The 18153-nt window shown below is 48.3% G+C and overlaps 1 protein-coding gene across 1 annotated transcript in view; it reads left to right on the plus strand.

Annotated features, from left to right (window-relative positions):
* Positions 1 to 18153, plus strand: part of LOC137424632 (kalirin-like) — a 31593-nt gene that overhangs the window by 3707 nt on the left and 9733 nt on the right. The window contains exons 4-13 of the mRNA XM_078775219.1: positions 4979 to 5088; positions 5259 to 5328; positions 5697 to 5786; positions 6662 to 6754; positions 8012 to 8123; positions 9070 to 9231; positions 9418 to 9608; positions 10422 to 10523; positions 14048 to 14193; positions 16784 to 16889. Coding sequence (XP_078631345.1) covers positions 4979 to 5088; positions 5259 to 5328; positions 5697 to 5786; positions 6662 to 6754; positions 8012 to 8123; positions 9070 to 9231; positions 9418 to 9608; positions 10422 to 10523; positions 14048 to 14193; positions 16784 to 16889 — 1182 coding nt within the window. The remainder of the gene's footprint in view (positions 1 to 4978; positions 5089 to 5258; positions 5329 to 5696; positions 5787 to 6661; positions 6755 to 8011; positions 8124 to 9069; positions 9232 to 9417; positions 9609 to 10421; positions 10524 to 14047; positions 14194 to 16783; positions 16890 to 18153) is intronic.

An 18153-nucleotide genomic window follows, 5' to 3' on the forward strand; every position in this document is an offset into this window, starting at 1 on the left:
AGAGCAGCAACGAAGGCTGGAAAGGGTGGAAATGCGAATGGTTCGGTGGATGTGCGGAGTATCGTTGAGAGAGAGGAAGACAAATGATGAATTGCGAAAGATGATGGGAATAGAGCCTGTGATTGATGCTGTGAAGAGGAACAGGTTGAGATGGTTTGGTCATGTGTTGAGGAAGGATGGAAGTGAGTGGTTGAGAAGAGTGATGGAAATGAATGTAGAAGGAAGTAGAGGACGGGGAAGACCAAGAAAGACTTGGCTAAAGGTGGTGGAAGTAGAAATGCGGGCAAGGGGGTTAACAAGGGGAGATGCAGAAAATAGGGCAAAATGGAGAAGATTGTCATGGGGACCGCAAGGCTAACCCCCGCTCTAGCAGGGAAAATGGCCTTAAAATGCCTGTTGTTGTTGTGTTGTGTATTAATGTGTCAAGTTTCAGAATAATCAGCCAGGTAACAATGGAGGAGTAGCAAAAATAGCAAAAGGTTAACGGACGGACGGATGGATGGATGACCTGATGGACAGACATTCGGACATAACAACCCAATTCATAAATTAATCTCTTTGAGAATCGAGATGAGATGACCTCATAATATTTCGGTGCTGAAATATTGTGCAATGACATTGTGTACTCTGTGCATTCACAAAGACCTCTGACTATATTCACTCAAGCAAACGTTGTGTTGAATGGCTAATTTGAGAGAATTGTCGGATTGACTGTCATTGCAGAAGAAATTGATGTCATTGTTGGAAATGTGTAAACAATCATTCATTGTCCTTTCAATTTGAAGAAGGCAATAATGCAAAATGGTTACCAAAGGATCTCACCTTTGAGCAAATGGCAACTGACGTAGCCATTACAAAATAGCTCCCGGAACGCTACCAGAGGGAAGGAGATGATTTATTGAAGAAGATTCTGACAGGCGAAGACAGCTGGATCTATCTTTTCACATCAAAGTTAAAAAGAGCCTGCAGAACGAGCGAAAGCAATTTTTATCTGTTTGTTTGTTTGTGAACAAGATATCCCAAACGTTGTGGATGGATTCGAACAAAATTTGGTGAAGACGTTGGGTGTGTGACACGGATGAAATGATTCGATTTTGGTGAAGATCCGGATCCGAGAATTTTTAAAAGTCATTCGTCACCATTTAGTGTTCGGGCTAAAATCAGCAATTTGTGATTTGTTCAGTTCGCTGGCGATAGTTCACATACTCTTCGCTTCGCTGGAATCTTTAACGTGCGCCAACTAATGTCGGCAGACAGGGCGCCGTGTAACGTCCATCCAAGAGAGGGCACACACATTGATTATTCACCCAGCCTGTGAAACTCCAGGATGACAGTTTATAGCTGGGTCGGGATTTAAACCCAGGTGAGGCAGCTTTGAGGCGAGTGTGCTTACCTCTCGGCCATCCTGCCATCCATCCCCAGGAGAGAACACGCCTTTTATTCTTATTGGCATCCCAAAACATCACCTCATCATGTCCCAGAGTTAATTTTTTGTTTCGGAAAGAACAGAAGGTGACCCTTCTTCCGCATATTTAGCAATTGGGAATTTACGTTAATTTTGAGCATGTAATCAAGCCCATCCATGAGAAGGATATATTTTTTATTTTTTTGTTTGTTTGTTTTTGTATACTGAATCGAGGCTCGTGAAAGAGCTGACAACCACGAGGGAAAGACAGCACAGGGGGACCACGAGGGAAAGACAGCACAGGGGGACCACGAGGGAAAGACAGCACAGGGGGACCACGAGGGAAAGACAGCACAGGGGGACCACGACGGAAAGACAGCACAGGGGGACCACGAGGGAAAGACAGCACAGGGGGACCACGAGGGAAAGACAGCACAGGGGGACCGCGAGGGAAAGACAGCACAGGGGGACCGCGAGGGAAAGACAGCACAGGGGGACCGCGAGGGAAAGACAGCACAGGGGGGCCGCGAGGGAAAGACAGCACAGGGGGACCACGAGGGAAAGACAGCACAGGGGGACCGCGAGGGAAAGACAGCACAGGGGGACCGCGAGGGAAAGACAGCACAGGGGGGCCGCGAGGGAAAGACAGCACAGGGGGGCCACGAGGGAAAGACAGCACAGGGGGACCACGAGGGAAAGACAGCACAGGGGGGCCATGAGGGAAAGACAGCACAGGGGGGCCGCGAAGTAAAGACAGCACAGGGGGACCACGAGGGAAAGACAGCACAGGGGGGCCGTGAGGGAAAGACAGCACAGGGGGACCACGAGGGAAAGACAGCACAGGGGGACCGCGAGGGAAAGACAGCACAGGGGGGCCGCGAGGGAAAGACAGCACAGGGGGGCCACGAGGGAAAGACTGCACAGGGGGACCGCGAGGAAAAGACAGCACATGGGGGCCGCGAGGGAAACACAGTACAGGGGGACCATGAGGGAAAGACAGTACAGGGGGACCATGAGGGAAAGACAGCACAGGGGGACCGCGAGGGAAAGACAGCACAGGGGGACCACGAGGTAAAGACAGCACAGGGGGGCCGCGAGGGAAAGACAGCACAGGGGAACCACAAGGGAAAGACAGTGCAGTGGGACCGCGAGGGAAAGACAGCACAGGGGGACCGCGAGGGAAAGACAGTACAGGGGGACCGCGAGGGAGACAGCACAGGGGGACCACGAGGGAAAGACAGCACAGGGGGACCGCGAGGGAAAGACAGCACAGGGGGACCGTGAGGGAAAGACAGCACAGGGGGACCATGAGGGAAAGACAGCACAGGGGGACCACGACGGAAAGACAGTACAGGGGGACCACGACGGAAAGACAGTACAGGGGGACCACGATGGAAAGACAGCACAGGGGGACACGAGGGAAAGACAGCACAGGGGGACCACGACGGAAAGACAGTACAGGGGGGCCGCGAGGGAAAGACAGCACAGGGGGGCCGCGAGGGAAAGACAGCACAGGGGGACCACGAGGGAAAGACAGCACAGGGGGACCGCGAGGGAAAGACAGCACAGGGGGACCGCGAGGGAAAGACAGCACAGGGGGGCCGCGAGGGAAAGACAGCACAGGGGGGCCACGAGGGAAAGACAGCACAGGGGGACCACGAGGGAAAGACAGCACAGGGGGGCCATGAGGGAAAGACAGCACAGGGGGGCCGCGAAGTAAAGACAGCACAGGGGGACCACGAGGGAAAGACAGCACAGGGGGGCCGTGAGGGAAAGACAGCACAGGGGGACCACGAGGGAAAGACAGCACAGGGGGACCGCGAGGGAAAGACAGCACAGGGGGGCCGCGAGGGAAAGACAGCACAGGGGGGCCACGAGGGAAAGACTGCACAGGGGGACCGCGAGGAAAAGACAGCACATGGGGGCCGCGAGGGAAACACAGTACAGGGGGACCATGAGGGAAAGACAGTACAGGGGGACCATGAGGGAAAGACAGCACAGGGGGACCGCGAGGGAAAGACAGCACAGGGGGACCACGAGGGAAAGACAGCACAGGGGGGCCGCGAGGGAAAGACAGCACAGGGGAACCACAAGGGAAAGACAGTGCAGTGGGACCGCGAGGGAAAGACAGCACAGGGGGACCGCGAGGGAAAGACAGTACAGGGGGACCGCGAGGGAGACAGCACAGGGGGACCACGAGGGAAAGACAGCACAGGGGGACCGCGAGGGAAAGACAGCACAGGGGGACCGTGAGGGAAAGACAGCACAGGGGGACCATGAGGGAAAGACAGCACAGGGGGACCACGACGGAAAGACAGTACAGGGGGACCACGACGGAAAGACAGTACAGGGGGACCACGATGGAAAGACAGCACAGGGGGACACGAGGGAAAGACAGCACAGGGGGACCACGACGGAAAGACAGTACAGGGGGACCACAACGGAAAGACAGCACAGGGGGACCACGAGGGAAAGACAGCACAGGGGGACCACGAGGGAAAGAGAGCACAGGGGGACCATGAGGGAAAGACAGCACAGGGGGACCACGAGGGAAAGACAGCACAAGGGGACCACGAGGGAAAGACAGCACAGGGGGACCACGAGGGAAAGACAGCACAGGGGGACCACGACGGAAAGACAGCACAGGGGGACCACGAGGGAAAGACAGCACAGGGGGACCACGACGGAAAGACAGCACAGGGGGACCACGAGGGAAAGACAGTACAGGGGGACCGCGAGGGAAAGACAGTACAGGGGGACCACGAGGGAAAGACAGGACAGGGGGACCGCAAGGGAAAGACAGTACAGGGGGACCGCGAGGGAAAGACAGCACAGGGGGACCGCGAGGGAAAGACAGTACGGGGGACCGCGAGGGAAAGACAGTACAGGGGGACCGCGAGGGAAAGACAGCACAGGGGGACCACGAGGAAAAGACAGTACAGGGGGACCACGAGGGAAAGACAGCACAGGGGGACCGTGAGGGAAAGACAGCATAGGGGGACCGCGAGGGAAAGACAGTACAGGGGGACCGCGAGGGAAAGACAGCACAGGGGGGCCGCAAGGGAAAGACAGTACAGGGGGACCGCGAGGGAAAGACAGTACAGGGGGACCGCGAGGGAAAGACAGTACAGGGGGACCGCGAGGTAAAGACAGTACAGGGGGACCGCGAGGGAAAGACAGTACAGGGGGACCGCGAGGGAAAGACAGCACAGGGGGGCCGCAAGGGAAAGACAGTACAGGGGGACCGCGAGGGAAAGACAGTACAGGGGGACCGCGAGGGAAAGACAGTACAGGGGGACCGCGAGGTAAAGACAGTACAGGGGGACCGCGAGGGAAAGACAGTACAGGGGGACCGCGAGGGAAAGACAGCCTAGATGTGTATCTAGGGACACAAATGTTCGGCTATTTGTGATTAATATTGATTTGCGTGTGGGTGTTTCGAATTGAAGATGATACGTTCAGGTGCATACTCGTATTTAGAAGATTTAAAAAAAAATTCACATCTTTTTTGTCCCAACACGAGCGACTCATTTGATGACGTGGATGTGTCTCTGTGGCGAAACCTCTTTGCAGATTTATTTATGGGAAATGTCAAGCGGCGTTGAGGAAATTCCGCCTGGTATTTTCAAAAAGGAAGAAATTGTGTTTGGCAACATGAAGGAGCTGCACGAGTTCCACAACAAGTACGTGGTGAATCCGCTCTACCCGGGATTGCATTGCACGTTCTCCGTGAACCGCAGCACTCGAGCCTTTGGGAATGGTTGAGGAGAATTGATGAATCGGATTGTTGTGTTTTTAGCCACAATCTTACTCTGATGAGCACATTTGATATCCGTGTTTGATCCATGCGCAGGATCTTCTTGAAAGAGCTGGAGAAGTACGAGCATCTGCCTGAGGATGTTGGACATTGCTTTGTGACCTGGGTGAGTGCGGTCTTTGGGTTAGTCAGTGCGGCTGTGGCATTGGTTACCATTGTGGTACACTTGTTTACTTCACATAAGACAAATGATGATCTTCATTTGAGTTACCATGGTAACATGAGCAGACTACAAACAAATCAGGATAAAATTTGGGATTTCAGCTTGGAATCTCGGTATCCAAAGGAATCGACCAGATAGATGTGCCTAACGGTACAACTATTGTAAAATCTAGTCCCATCCTTCATTTCATATAAAATCTGTATCTGCAAACATTTTATATTATTTTATGGCTGAAGATCTCTTCCTTATTAACCCGTTTCCTCTACCGACCCCCCGCCCTGTCCCCCTTATCCCCCCACAACGTTTTGCAGGCTCACAAGTTTCAGATGTACGTTTCTTACTGCACGAACATGCCGGACTCTTTGCAGCTCTTCATGGATCACGGTCGGACCTTCTTTGAAGTGAGAGAATAAAACCACCTTTAGAGGCCATTTTTCCCCGCAAAGCGGGGGTTGGCCTTTTTCGGGAACCATGGTTGTTGTTGTTTTTTGGGCCCCTTTTTGAAGCAATGTTTTACGGCCGGATGCCCTTCCTGACGCCAACCCTTTTTGCCGCCTTTAACGACAAACAGGGAATTACCAGTTTGAAGTGAGAGAATGTTGTTCCAAAATGGCCAATCTGTGTGCTATATTGTATCTCTGTTTATGATGCTCAACTTCAGCTCTTCTATCACCCAAACCTCCTCCCTCAAACTTCTGCTCCACCTCGTGTGAGCTTTTTTGAGCCCACTTCGTTTCCATTTCCTTTATACCTCCACAGCCGAAGGCTCCGGCACCGTTGTGTTTTCACGTCGTCCGTCCTTCACTTCGTGCGTGTCGTATTTTTCTTACCGTGATAACTTGTGAACCACTCAAGGGATTCCAACCAAACTTGGGAAAAGTATGAACTGTAACACAAAGACGAACTGATTGGATTTTGGGTTCAACAGGTCAAAGGTCATGTGACCTTTGAACACCATTTTCTAGATCATAACCCAAGTTAGAAGCATCTAATGTCTCTCTCCTACTTATCTCTCTTTTCTCTCTCACACTGTTTCTAATGTGACCTTCGATTTTTTTCATGCGACCTTTAATTGATATCAAACGTAACGGTGGCGTTGGCATGTAACGCGGGCAGAGGCATATCTAGTGACGCGTTCACGTCAAATTACATGTTCTAGTCGGAATGCTTCAACATGTCGGCGAGGTTTGCGGAGCGGCCGCATAATGGCGTTAATTTGCAGGTGGTCAAGTTGTTCAGGGAATCTTTTAACCATAAGTTTTTCTGTTCCTCCCAGGAGACCCGGCTGAGGCACGGCTTGCGTCACTGCATTTCATCCTACCTCATTACACCTCTACAGAGGCTCACAAAGTACCAGCTTCTTCTCAAGGTATCCGTGACTGTCCCCTTTTGAGTCCATTTTTGCATTGCTTGGTTTCCTCAACGAATGCAAGAACCACAAATATAACTCACACAATGTTGTTTTTTAAACACCAAAGGCTTCAATTTCTCAGATTTTTGTTGTGGTGGAAACATTTTTCCAAGGCTATATGGACAGAATGATCCCTTTCTGCATCTGTATTTTCTAATAAAATTAAAAAAACACCTTTAGAGGCCATTTTTCCCCGCAAAGCGGGGGTTGGCCTTTTTCGGGCACCGTGGTTGTTGTTGTTTTTTGGTCCCCTTTTTGAAGCAATGTTTTACGGCCGGATGCCCTTCCTGCCACCAACCCTGTTTGTCGCCTTTTTACGACACACAGGGAATTACCAGTGAACTGGTACTCAATTAGCCGACCTCGGAAGGATGACAGGCTGAGTCAACCCCCCAGGCGTTAATTCAGCGATCGACCGGGATTCGAACCCAGGATCCTAGGATCCTAAGCTGGCACCCTAGCCGCGAGCCCAACACCAGGCTTGTATTTTCTAATAGCAATGTCTTTTCTTTTTTTTGTTAATACTGTTCATGTGGTTATTATCCCCGCACTTTTTGAAAAAATAAAAATACAAAAAAAACGGGGGCATATTGTAACCAGCTCCGTCCGTCCGTCTGTCTGTCTCTGTCCGTCCATCCGTCACGCTGTCTCTTCCTGAACGGTTAAACAGACCTTCACCAAACTTGGTGGTTATGATCATCACATGGTGCAAGTAGGTGAAAGAGCAGTGTAATATTTGGCCCCGCCCTTTTTTTTTTTTGGTATACAAGATCGAGGCTCGTGTAAGAGCTAACATCAATCACAAAAGAGCGGGAGACAAGATGGGGAGAGAGAGGGAAGCACACAAGTACAACAGCAGTGAACAAGGACAACAGAAAATCTGTGGAAGGGAGAGGGCTTGGGGGGAAGGAGGCATGGGAAGGCTGTGGGGGGGGGGGGGGGGGGGGTTGGGACAGGTATAAAGCGCATGGGCACTGTAAATTTTTAAATGAAACTTTGTATATGATCCACCACACGGTAACCCGGGTTGACCCGTGATTTTTAATCATTTTACATAATTAATTAATCTATTTTAGGGGGAGTGTAACCCGGGTTCGTGTGATCGGAAAATCCTTTGTGTCCCATACGATAGTCTGTACGACAGACCAAAATATGGAGTAATACCATAACAGGGATTTCCTTGATGTTTTGTGCCTAATTGTCTTTACCCGGTAGGATCTTCTGACCTGCTGTCAAGACGGCACTGGGGAGTTGAAGGAGGCTCTTGCGGTGATGCTGAGTGCCCAAAAGAGAGTCAATGATGCGATGCATCTCAGCGTGCTGGACGGTAGGCCACAGTTTCTGATTAATTTCAACAAAAACGTTTTCTCTCTGCTACACACATTATAATGCTGATAAAGTCTGATTTACTGAGGTTCATTAACTTGATAGCAGCGTGCGCGTCTTCGCGAATACACTTGGAAATTACTTGTCGTCTGTGTTGATTTTTTTTACATTGCAGTATTGTTAAAATCGAGTAAAATACTTCACAGTGAAGTTTATTTTGCAAGGCAAAGTGATCCTGATTCCCGATAAAGTGATCCTTGTTCAGTGTAATATCCAGTTGATTGTTTTCTGGGTGTTTTTTTTTCTGGCCCTCACTGAGTTTCCAAGAAACCAAATGTTATCCTTCTCACCAGGCCATAAAAAAGTGTCCATTTGGGCTAGATACTTGGTGCGCATGGAGGAAGAGAGAATGGCAAAAGAGAGTGGATATGTTGTGGGAGTGAAGGAGGAAAAGAGGTCGACCGCAGCTGAGAAAGGAAGATTGTGTGAGGAGGGCTGTCAACATGGTGGGGCTGGTTTGGAGAGTGGAGAAATATCATGGTCAAGGCAGGATAGAAAATCGGTACCATTGGACCTTGCCCCTCAAGAGAAGAAGAAGAAGCTTTCCTTATAAGGATAGCCCTGGTGTGTGTGTGTGTTTTCTTCAAAAGAAAGATTGACAAGGACGACGTCATAACTGTATATTAAATGCACGTCTGTTTGTGGTGAGACCCTTAATCTTCTCATGTTATTTATCATAAGTGTGTGGATTAACTTATTCAGGGGAATGCATGCGTATTGGAGCAGGATGCAGTTATGAATGCAGTCTGCTTGTTGCATCATTTCTGTGGCATGGTGGTGCCACTGACGCAATGCTGCTGCGTATTTGGGAAGCAGTTGGGCCAGGGTATCGACATACAATGGCGTACCTTTTCATTACGGACTGTGGGATCTTTCACGTCCACCAGCGAATGCTAGCACACAGGACACCCAGATGAACGTCCCTCCAGATGACGGTACACTCATTGACGCAACAACCTGCCTCGAGTTACCACCAGGAAGACCGTTCATCGTCGCATCGAGGATCAAATCCAGACCCGACAGGTCAAACACAAGTACGCTTCACCCAGGTCATCCCTTGAACTTACTTTTACTTTATCATTACCGACGGATACCTTTTCCTCCTTAGACTTTCAGTGTTTGTGTATTGGGTATTGTGGACTTTATTTTGCAAATTCACAAGTTTGATGCAAAATTTGCAAGTTCAAAAGAAAACCACAAACCGTAGTGGATTTACTTAGTCGTCTGTTCAACAGGATTTGACGAGAACTTGGATGCCCAGGGCGAGCTCATCCTGCGAGAGTCATTCCAAGTGTGGGACCCCAAGACTCTCATTCGAAAAGGGCGAAAACGGCGCTTGTTCCTCTTCGAAATGTCCCTCATTTTCAGCAAAGAGATTGAAGACTCCTCTGGCAACAGCAAATACCTGTACAAGAACAAGCTATTGGTGAGGCAAATAGTCACTACACCTTCATGTACACCTTATTATTACGGTTCAGAAGAGAGGCATTAAGTTTAGTATGGTGCTTGTGATATCCCGCTTTTAGAAAAAAAAACTTTCTCAAAAATAAATCTTTTTCTTTTTTCTTTGAAGAATTCAAATATTTCTTATTTTAATTGTATTTTTTTATTTAAATTCTTTTGTTACCAACTATTTATCATTTTACTTTTTTCTTTTTCAAATATTTAATTTTTAAAATATATTTTATTTATTTTTTCTTTTTTTTTAAATTTTCAATTTTTTCATTTTCCAATTACGTATTTCATTTTCAGTTTTCAATTATTTACAAACTTGTAACTGATTAGAGAAAGCTAACTACTTTTGAGGATTGTTTTGCAGCTGTACTGTAATATTGGTATTGTGAGTTGGTTTCTGGCTTTGATTTTGTTCTTTGGAGATCGGTATGTTTTCAGGATCAGCCTCGTTCTATGTAGGTATTCTCTGGTAATTGTTTTGCACATTTGTTGATGACATATTTGGTGGCTCTCTTTTACTCCGAGGTGCTTGTACGATGCTTCGTTTTCTAGACTTCTCTTCCTCCAATAAATCGTTATTATGACAACCAGAGTTTGCCACGACCATCATAGGTTGTCGCACTACCAAATCCAAAGACATCCAAGTATCCTGAGGGCCTTTGTCGAGAAGGGGGGGGGGGGGGGGAGGGTTGGAGATAGAAAAAAGCGTTCAGAGTTAAAATGTTGGAGTTTTCTTTCTTTCACATTCTTCACATCATGGACCACAATGTCTCCCTTCTGACAGACCTCAGAACTGAGTGTATCAGACCACGTGGAAGGTGACCCTTGCAAGTTCACTCTGTGGGTGGGACGCACACCAACATCTGATAATAAGCTTGTGCTTAAGGTGGGCCTATGTGTTTGTGAACTCTCTGGGAATCCATGTTGTATGTTGTTGTTGCGTGTTGACTGTTGAAGACAGACAAAATGATGTAGCATGATACAAAACTTCCGCTACTTCAATATATAGAAGATATATTTTATATAGAAGATATATTTTAACCTCTAGTAACTTTGCAGTCAGTACGAAGGGATTCGTGTTGCGATTACATTTATTATAATACTAGCAGAATACCCGGTGTTGCCGGGCGGGGGAGGGGACGGGAGGAGGTGGGCGGGGAGGCGAGGGGGTGGAGGGGGGAGGGAGGAGAGAAAGGGGCAGGGAGAGGGGGAAGGGGGGGCACGGGGGGAAGGGGAGGGGAGGGGTGGAAGGTTAAGTGTGTTGCCGATCAGGAAGAAGAAGCCGTACTACCAACTTCGTACACTTCCGGAATTGTTTCATTTATTTGTATTCAAATGTTTGGTGATTGTTTTGTATTTATTTATGCGAATGTGTACTTTTGTATAACTGTCATTAATTTAAAAAGGCTTCGGCACTATCGAGCCTTTTTTTTTTTTTTTTTTTTTTTTACTCCAAAAAAACGAACTTTTTTTTTCAATTTTTTTTTGTTTTGCCTAAAACACTCCCAGGCACTCACTGACGAACCTCTGAAAGTTTGATGAAGATCCGTTCAGCCATCTCTGAATAAAACGCGGACAAACACACACATCTCCCCTTCCTGTTCAAGCTGGAGTTCCTCGAGGCAGTGTTCTGGGCCCTGTGCTTTTTCTGGTCTTCATCAATGATCTCTCTGACTCTCTTGAAAATCCTCTCTATCTCTTGGCTGATGACTCCACACTCTGCCGCTCCATTCCTCATATCTCAGATCGGCAGTCTGTAGCCTCCTCACTCTCTGCAGACCTGAACAAAATCACAGACTGGTCAAACAAGTGCAACATGTCTTTCAATCCTGACAAATCTCACACTCTTACTATGTCTCTCAGAAAAGACCGACTGGACAACCCTCCCATCTACTTTCTGAACAATCCTCTCCAATAAGTTCTGTCACTCAATCTTTTAAGTCTCACTATTTGCCATGATCTTTCTTGGGAAAACCACATTTCCAATCTGGCCTCCAAAGCCAGTCGCCGACTGGGCATCTTCCACCTTGCAAGGTCCTTCCTTTCTACACCTGAGCTCCTCACCATAAACAAGGCTTTCATCCACAGCTCAATGGAATACTGTTCTCCCCTCTGAGCTGGTGCTCCTGCCTCACACCTTGCTCGGCTTCACGCTGTTGAAACCAAAGCTTTCAGAACCATTGGAATCTCCCGCGATGAAGCTAACTCTGAGGGCCTTTCACTACTCACCACAGGCGGGTAGGTGGTCTTTCTGTCTTCTACCGACTCCTATCCGGCCTAGATCGCCCAGCTCTATCTGTGCTCTGTCCCCCAAATATTCTTACAGGTTGCACAAGATCTGCCAGTGACCCTCTCCTGGTGAAATTGCAAAAAATCAAGACTCTCTGCTCACCTTCATTCCTCTTTACTCCTGCCTCTGTAACAAACTCCCTCACTCTCTTCAATCCCACTCCTCCCTCCAGGTCTTTTAAACGGCTGTTAGCACCATGTCTTATCTTCCCCCATCCAAAACCTTGATCTCCTCTTCTCCCGTTAATTCACCCCAAATCCATCTTTTTTTGAAATACCGACTTTTTTCTTTCCTGGAAGTTCCAGCAGTGTCCATGTGTTTTATACATTCCCCCCCCACCCACCTTCCCATGCCTCCTCCCCCCAAGCCCTCTCCCTCCCACGGATCTTCCGTTGTCCCGGTTCTCTACTGTTGTACTTGTGTGCTTCCCGCTCCCTTTTTTGTGTTTTGTGTGTCCATTCGTTGTTGTTTTTTGTGATTGATGCTAGCTCTTACACGAGCCTCGATCTTGTGTACAAAAAAAAAAAAAGAAGAAAAAAAAAGACAACTCGCGTTTATCTATCTATAATTCCATTAATCTCTGTGTGTATGTGTGTATGTGTGTATGTGTGTATGTGTGTTTGTATGTTTGTCTGTGACCGCTGTTTCTCGACAACCACGGGTCCGATATACTTGCAACTTGCCAGGTATATTGCTGGGGACCCGAGGATGTGCCTTTTCAAGGTTTGAAATTAATCGGACAAGTACTTACCGAGCTATGGCGATTTAGCCGTTCGCCGTTCGCTTTGGCGTTGCGAATGGACCAAACCATTGCATGTAAATAGAGGGGGGGGGTTCTGTGGTCGTTGCGAATGGACCAAACCATTCATGTAAATAGAGGGGGGGGGGTTCTGTGGTCGTTACTGCCACGTGGTTTCAAAGTTTTTTTTTGTTGTTGTTGTTTGCACGCATGTTTTTTTGCACCCACGTACGGGCACGCCCTAGGATGTTTACACACACACACCCCTACACAAATTTTTTTTTTTTTTTTTTTTTTTGGCAAGGAACGGGCACCCACGTACGGGCACGTCCTAGCTTATATATAGTACGGGCATGCCCTAGTCTATCTATAATTCCAGTAATCTCTGTATGTGTGTTTGTTTGTTTGTCTGTGACCGCTGTTTCTCGACAACCACGGGTCCGATATACTTTAAACTTGCCAGGTATATTGCTGGGGACCCGAGGATGTGCCTTTTCAAGGTTTCATATTAATCGGACAAGTACTTACCGAGCTATGTCCAAAAAATGATTCAACCAATCAGAGAGCAGCGAGCTATCGCGTGTGCCGAACGTGGCGAACACACTCTGCCTCGGACGGCACATTTGAGAGCGTATTCATTTATTTCACGTTGGCAAACTATGTTGCCGCTATGTTGGCGTTAAACTATGTTTTAAAACTAATTAAAACCATTTCATGTAAATAGAGGGGGGGGGATTGTCACTGTACTCGCAAGCCGTTCGCCGTTCGCTTTGGCGTTGCGAATGGACCAAAACATTTCATGGACCAAACCATTTCATGTAAAGCGTTCGCCGTTCGCTTTGGCGTTGCGAATGGACCAAAACATTTCATGGACCAAACCATTTCATGTAAATAGAGGGGGGGGATTGTCACCGTACTCGCACCCACGTACCCACGTACCCACGTACGGGCATTGCACCCACGTACGGGCATGCCCTAGTTTATATAAATTAACGTTACATTATCATTATTACGAAAATGATATTACTATAAAAAAAAACCGAGGCTTATTCCTTACTTCCTAATTCCTTACTTCAGGGGGTATTGTCATCGGCTCCCTCTCTGTCTGTCTGTCCATCCGTCACGCTATCTCTTCCTAAACGGTTTGGCAGAACTTCACCAATCTCAGTAGTTATGATCACCAAATGGCAAGGAGGTGCGGTAGCAGCATCACTTTTGGTCCTGCTCACTGTGGTGGGATTAAAAGGTCAAACACCAAAAAATGCAATTACAGGTACATTTTTCAACATTTTAAATGAGACTTGTCTACTTAGTGTATCACAACCAAAGTGTCCACTTAGTATATTGCAATCTTACTGAGACCAATTATTCTGCTTGACAGGCCTCCAGCATTCAAACCAAACAGGACTGGATCAAGCACATCCGTGAGGTGATCCAGGAGCGGACGATTCATCTGAAGGGCGCATTGAAGGAACCCATCCATTTGCCCAAACCCACGGGTGTCAAACAGAAAGGATCTTCCAAACGGTGAGGAATGCATGTGTACACACACCCACGGTCTGTGCAGCTGTACCTTCTGGTGTGTTATAATAAGCTAATATCGCTTTCATAAACATGTACACATATTGAATGTAATCTTTCGCAATCTCTACTGTGTCATGTCTACCCTTATTTGGGCTTCATTACATAACGATCTTCCTGAAGAACAAAACAGATTTGCACCATTTTGTTATTAGTCCCCTACCGGTGTACACTGGAGGAGACTATAGGTTTGCACGCCGTCCCTCCGTCCGTCAGTCTGTCAGTCCGTCAGTCCGTCAGTCCGTCACGCAAAGAACAGTTTTCTGGACTTTTTTCCTAAACGCTTAATGCTAATGATTTCAAACTTGGCAGATGGTTTCCTCATGATACGTTACAGATCAAGTTCGAACTTCACGACGTTTCGATCATTTTTGACAAAGTTATGGCACTTTGAACTTTGGGAATTCTGATAATTGTGATGCTCCTTAACTCAGTGCCATTTTAAGTTTTAATTTCCTTTAAAAACCTATTTCTCTGCAATAATAGGACCGATTGAGATCAAATTTTCACCATAGGAGGGACTCGGTCTGTAGAATATTTTAATGGTAATTATGACGTCACAGGTCACGTTACCACCCTATTTGTTTTTCGTGAAAACACGAAAACCCCTTTTTCTCTGCAACGGCTGAACAGATCGAGGCCAAACTTTGCAGGCAGAATCGCATACGTACGCATACGTATGAGCATGACGTCATGCGTCACATGGTTTCAGAGTTATGATGTATTTAAGCATGAACCTTTAAAACCGAGCTCCTCATTCATTTTTGATCCAATCGAGGGGAAACTTCACAGATCTGTTCGGCATGTCAGTCTACTAAAATGACCTTTTGGAATTTGCGATAGGGCACGTGGTTTGGCAGATATCGTTAAATAAATGAAAATAAATTTTTTTTAAAAAGGATATCTCTTGTTTATTCTAGAGTTCTCCTCAAGCCGCACCGCACGCCCTCAGCCTCGTCTGCGAACGTCAACAGCGCGACAGAGAGGGGCGGAGCCAAGCCGAGCAACATATATATATATACACATCGATCATTGATCGTGAACCGGAAAATATAATAAATTACTGATATTTAGCGACTCGAAAGGTTCTTTATCAACAACTTATTTTCTGGTGCTTCTGCTGACCTGTCTGCAAGGTGTATAAATCGAAGTCCCGAGTGCGAATCACAGGTGACCCTGTCCTGAGGTAATTAGCGATTGGGAACGATTCAGAACCTGTGGATAAATAACCCTTGGTAATTTCCCCAACAGTTTTCCGGACGACAGACTGCCGGTAGTGGACATGTGTTGCAGCGCAATATTCAGAATGCTTGTTCTCACTATTTTATTACTTCATTTTGGGAGAGAGAGGGGTGTATTCAAATATAAATCCTACATTGGTGTGTGTGTGTGTGTGTGTGTGTGTGTGTGTGTGTGTGTGTGTGTGTGTGTGTGTGTGTGTGTGTGTGTGTGTGTGTGTGTGTGTGTGTGTGTGTGTGTGTGTGTGTGTGTGTGTTGATTGTTGTTGTATAGCCCGAGACAGTTCTCTTGAATAAGCTCGTGGCACAGAGATAGCTGATTGATCTCCCAGGAGAAATCCAGAGATCCCCCACATCTAGGATGGTGTACCTTCCCCTCCGCCCCTCCTCCCCCCACGACAGAGTTAGAGGCCGAGAGAGAGGAGAGAGAGACAAGAGGGAAAGGGCCGGTCCATGGTGACTGATCAGCACTCTGACCGTGACCGCACTGCCTTGACGAATCCGGGCAGCAGGGAAGAATGGGGAAATTTGCGTCCCCGACTTGTGTTTTGTGTTGCGGGAAGGGGGGGGGGGGGGGGAGGTGTAACCACTGTGAAGAGGCATACCCGATAGTTGCTGTCGTTGGTTGTCTTCTCCATATGCATGTTTCAGAGGGTGGAACGGGGGCTCTCCTAGGTCTCTTAGCGGTTAGGGTGCCGGCTTGGGATCCTCGGATCCTGGGTTCGAATCTTGGCGGTTAGGGTGCCGGCTTGGGATCCTAGGATCCTGAGTTTGAATGCTGGTCGATCACTGAATTAACGCCAGGGGGGGGTTGACTCAGTCTGTCATCATTCCGAGGTCGGCAAATTGAGCACCAGCTCACTGGTAATTCCCTGTGTGTCGCAAGAGGCGACCAACAGGGTTGACGACCAACAGGTTTGGCGGCAGGAAGGGCATCCGGCCATAAAACATTGCTTCAAAAAAGGGGACCACGGTGCCCAAAAAAGGCCAACCCCTGCTCTGCGGGGGAAAATGGCCTCTAAATGTGGTTCTCAAGTAAGTAAGTAAATAACTTAGTAATTTCAGTTATTTTTGTGAATTGTGAGAGAAAGGACTCATTATTTTGACTCAATTGTGAGACTCATTATTATGATGTCTATTTTTTTCTCTTAGATATCATATTCCGTATTGTTGTTTCAACATAGTTTGTACATGACATATTCATGACATTGCCAATTAGGTTTAGACTATTAAATTTAGATTTACCATTTAGTGGCTAAATATACATGTTTGAGACTGACTGAGCTGTCCTGCAATAGGGACAGTGGCGGTGAGGACGGAGACAGCCAGGGTGATGGCAGCATTCAGCTGGACACAATTTCCATAACGTTACGAACCTCACAGAATACGTTGGACAGTGACAAGGTAAGGCGTGCCATGCATTCCAGTTAAAAACTGAATATCTGGGATCACAAAGCGATTGCCTCGGGTAAGCAAACCCCAGCGCACACCAGCCAATGATGGGCATATGATTGTCTGACCACCATGTGACCTTGATCTTCAACATTTAGTAATGGAGTGTAAGTTAAGAAAATGTGTCCCCATCTACAACCCATCCAGAACACCTAACATCATGAAAACCAGAAGAAGATTATTCAAGTCATGATCAAAAAGGTGTTTTTTGTTAATTAGGTCAATTCGAAAAAGTAGGTCAAGGACCCAAATCATATATCAGGTGAACAACGTCGGTGCAGGAACACTATTATTTTGCAAGAACATCTTAGAAGGCCAAGTGGTCTTTGAGATTCCGCACTAGCAAAATTGGGTGATGACAAAAAACGTCGTGTTTTTAAGCGGTGAAGCCACTTCAATATGTCACCGTACGTCCGTCAAAAATGAAGAAGAAGATCCTTTATAACCCACTGAAGCGCGGTGCTATGCACGCTACTTGCTTACCAAGGAGGAAGCGGACAACGCGGTGAATTAAAAGAGTCTTTTTGAAAGAGCCCTACTGTAGCACTGCCGTGCTCGGGGCTGTATGCCCCGTGTATATCCCGAGGCCACGTCTACCCCTCGGGCGTGACCGCCGCCCACTTGGTGCGCGGAATGATGCCATCACACCAGTGAGCTTTCGTGTCCGCCACACGCGCCCCCCCAGAATTCCCGCGCACCTGGAGGGTCAGTTTGCCGGGCAAACGGATGACCCGGCCGAAGCGCCCTCTGGCGACTGGCGGCGTCCGGGGTGCAGCGATGCCCGCTGGAATGCCTCCGGCTGCACCCGGGATGGGTGCGGGGCCGGGGGGCGGCGTGCCGGCGGGGCCGAGCCACCGGCGGTGGGTGGTCCACGTCGAGGTGGGCCGGCTTGAGGCGGTCCACGGAGACGCGGTCGGGAGTACCGCCGATGTCCAAGGTGAAATGTTTCACCCCGGTCTCCAGCACGCGGAAAGGCCTGTCGTACGGGGGCCGCAGTGGTGCCCAGTGGGCGTCGTGCCGGACGAAGACGTACTCCGCGGTGCGATGCTCCGGGGCGACGTGCATAGGTGGGTGCCCGTGGTGCGTCGTCGGCACCGGGGCGAACCTCCGGGCGGTCTCCTGCAGCGCGGAGCGCTCCTGCGCCGCGGACCATGGTGCCGTGGGGTCGGGGAGGAACTCGCCCGGCACCCGCAGCGGTTGTCCGAAGACCAACTCC

Source organism: Myxine glutinosa, chromosome 4 (assembly GCF_964187855.1).
Source record: "Myxine glutinosa chromosome 4, kmMyxGlut1.1, whole genome shotgun sequence".
In the NCBI taxonomy this organism is placed as follows: domain Eukaryota; kingdom Metazoa; phylum Chordata; class Myxini; order Myxiniformes; family Myxinidae; genus Myxine; species Myxine glutinosa.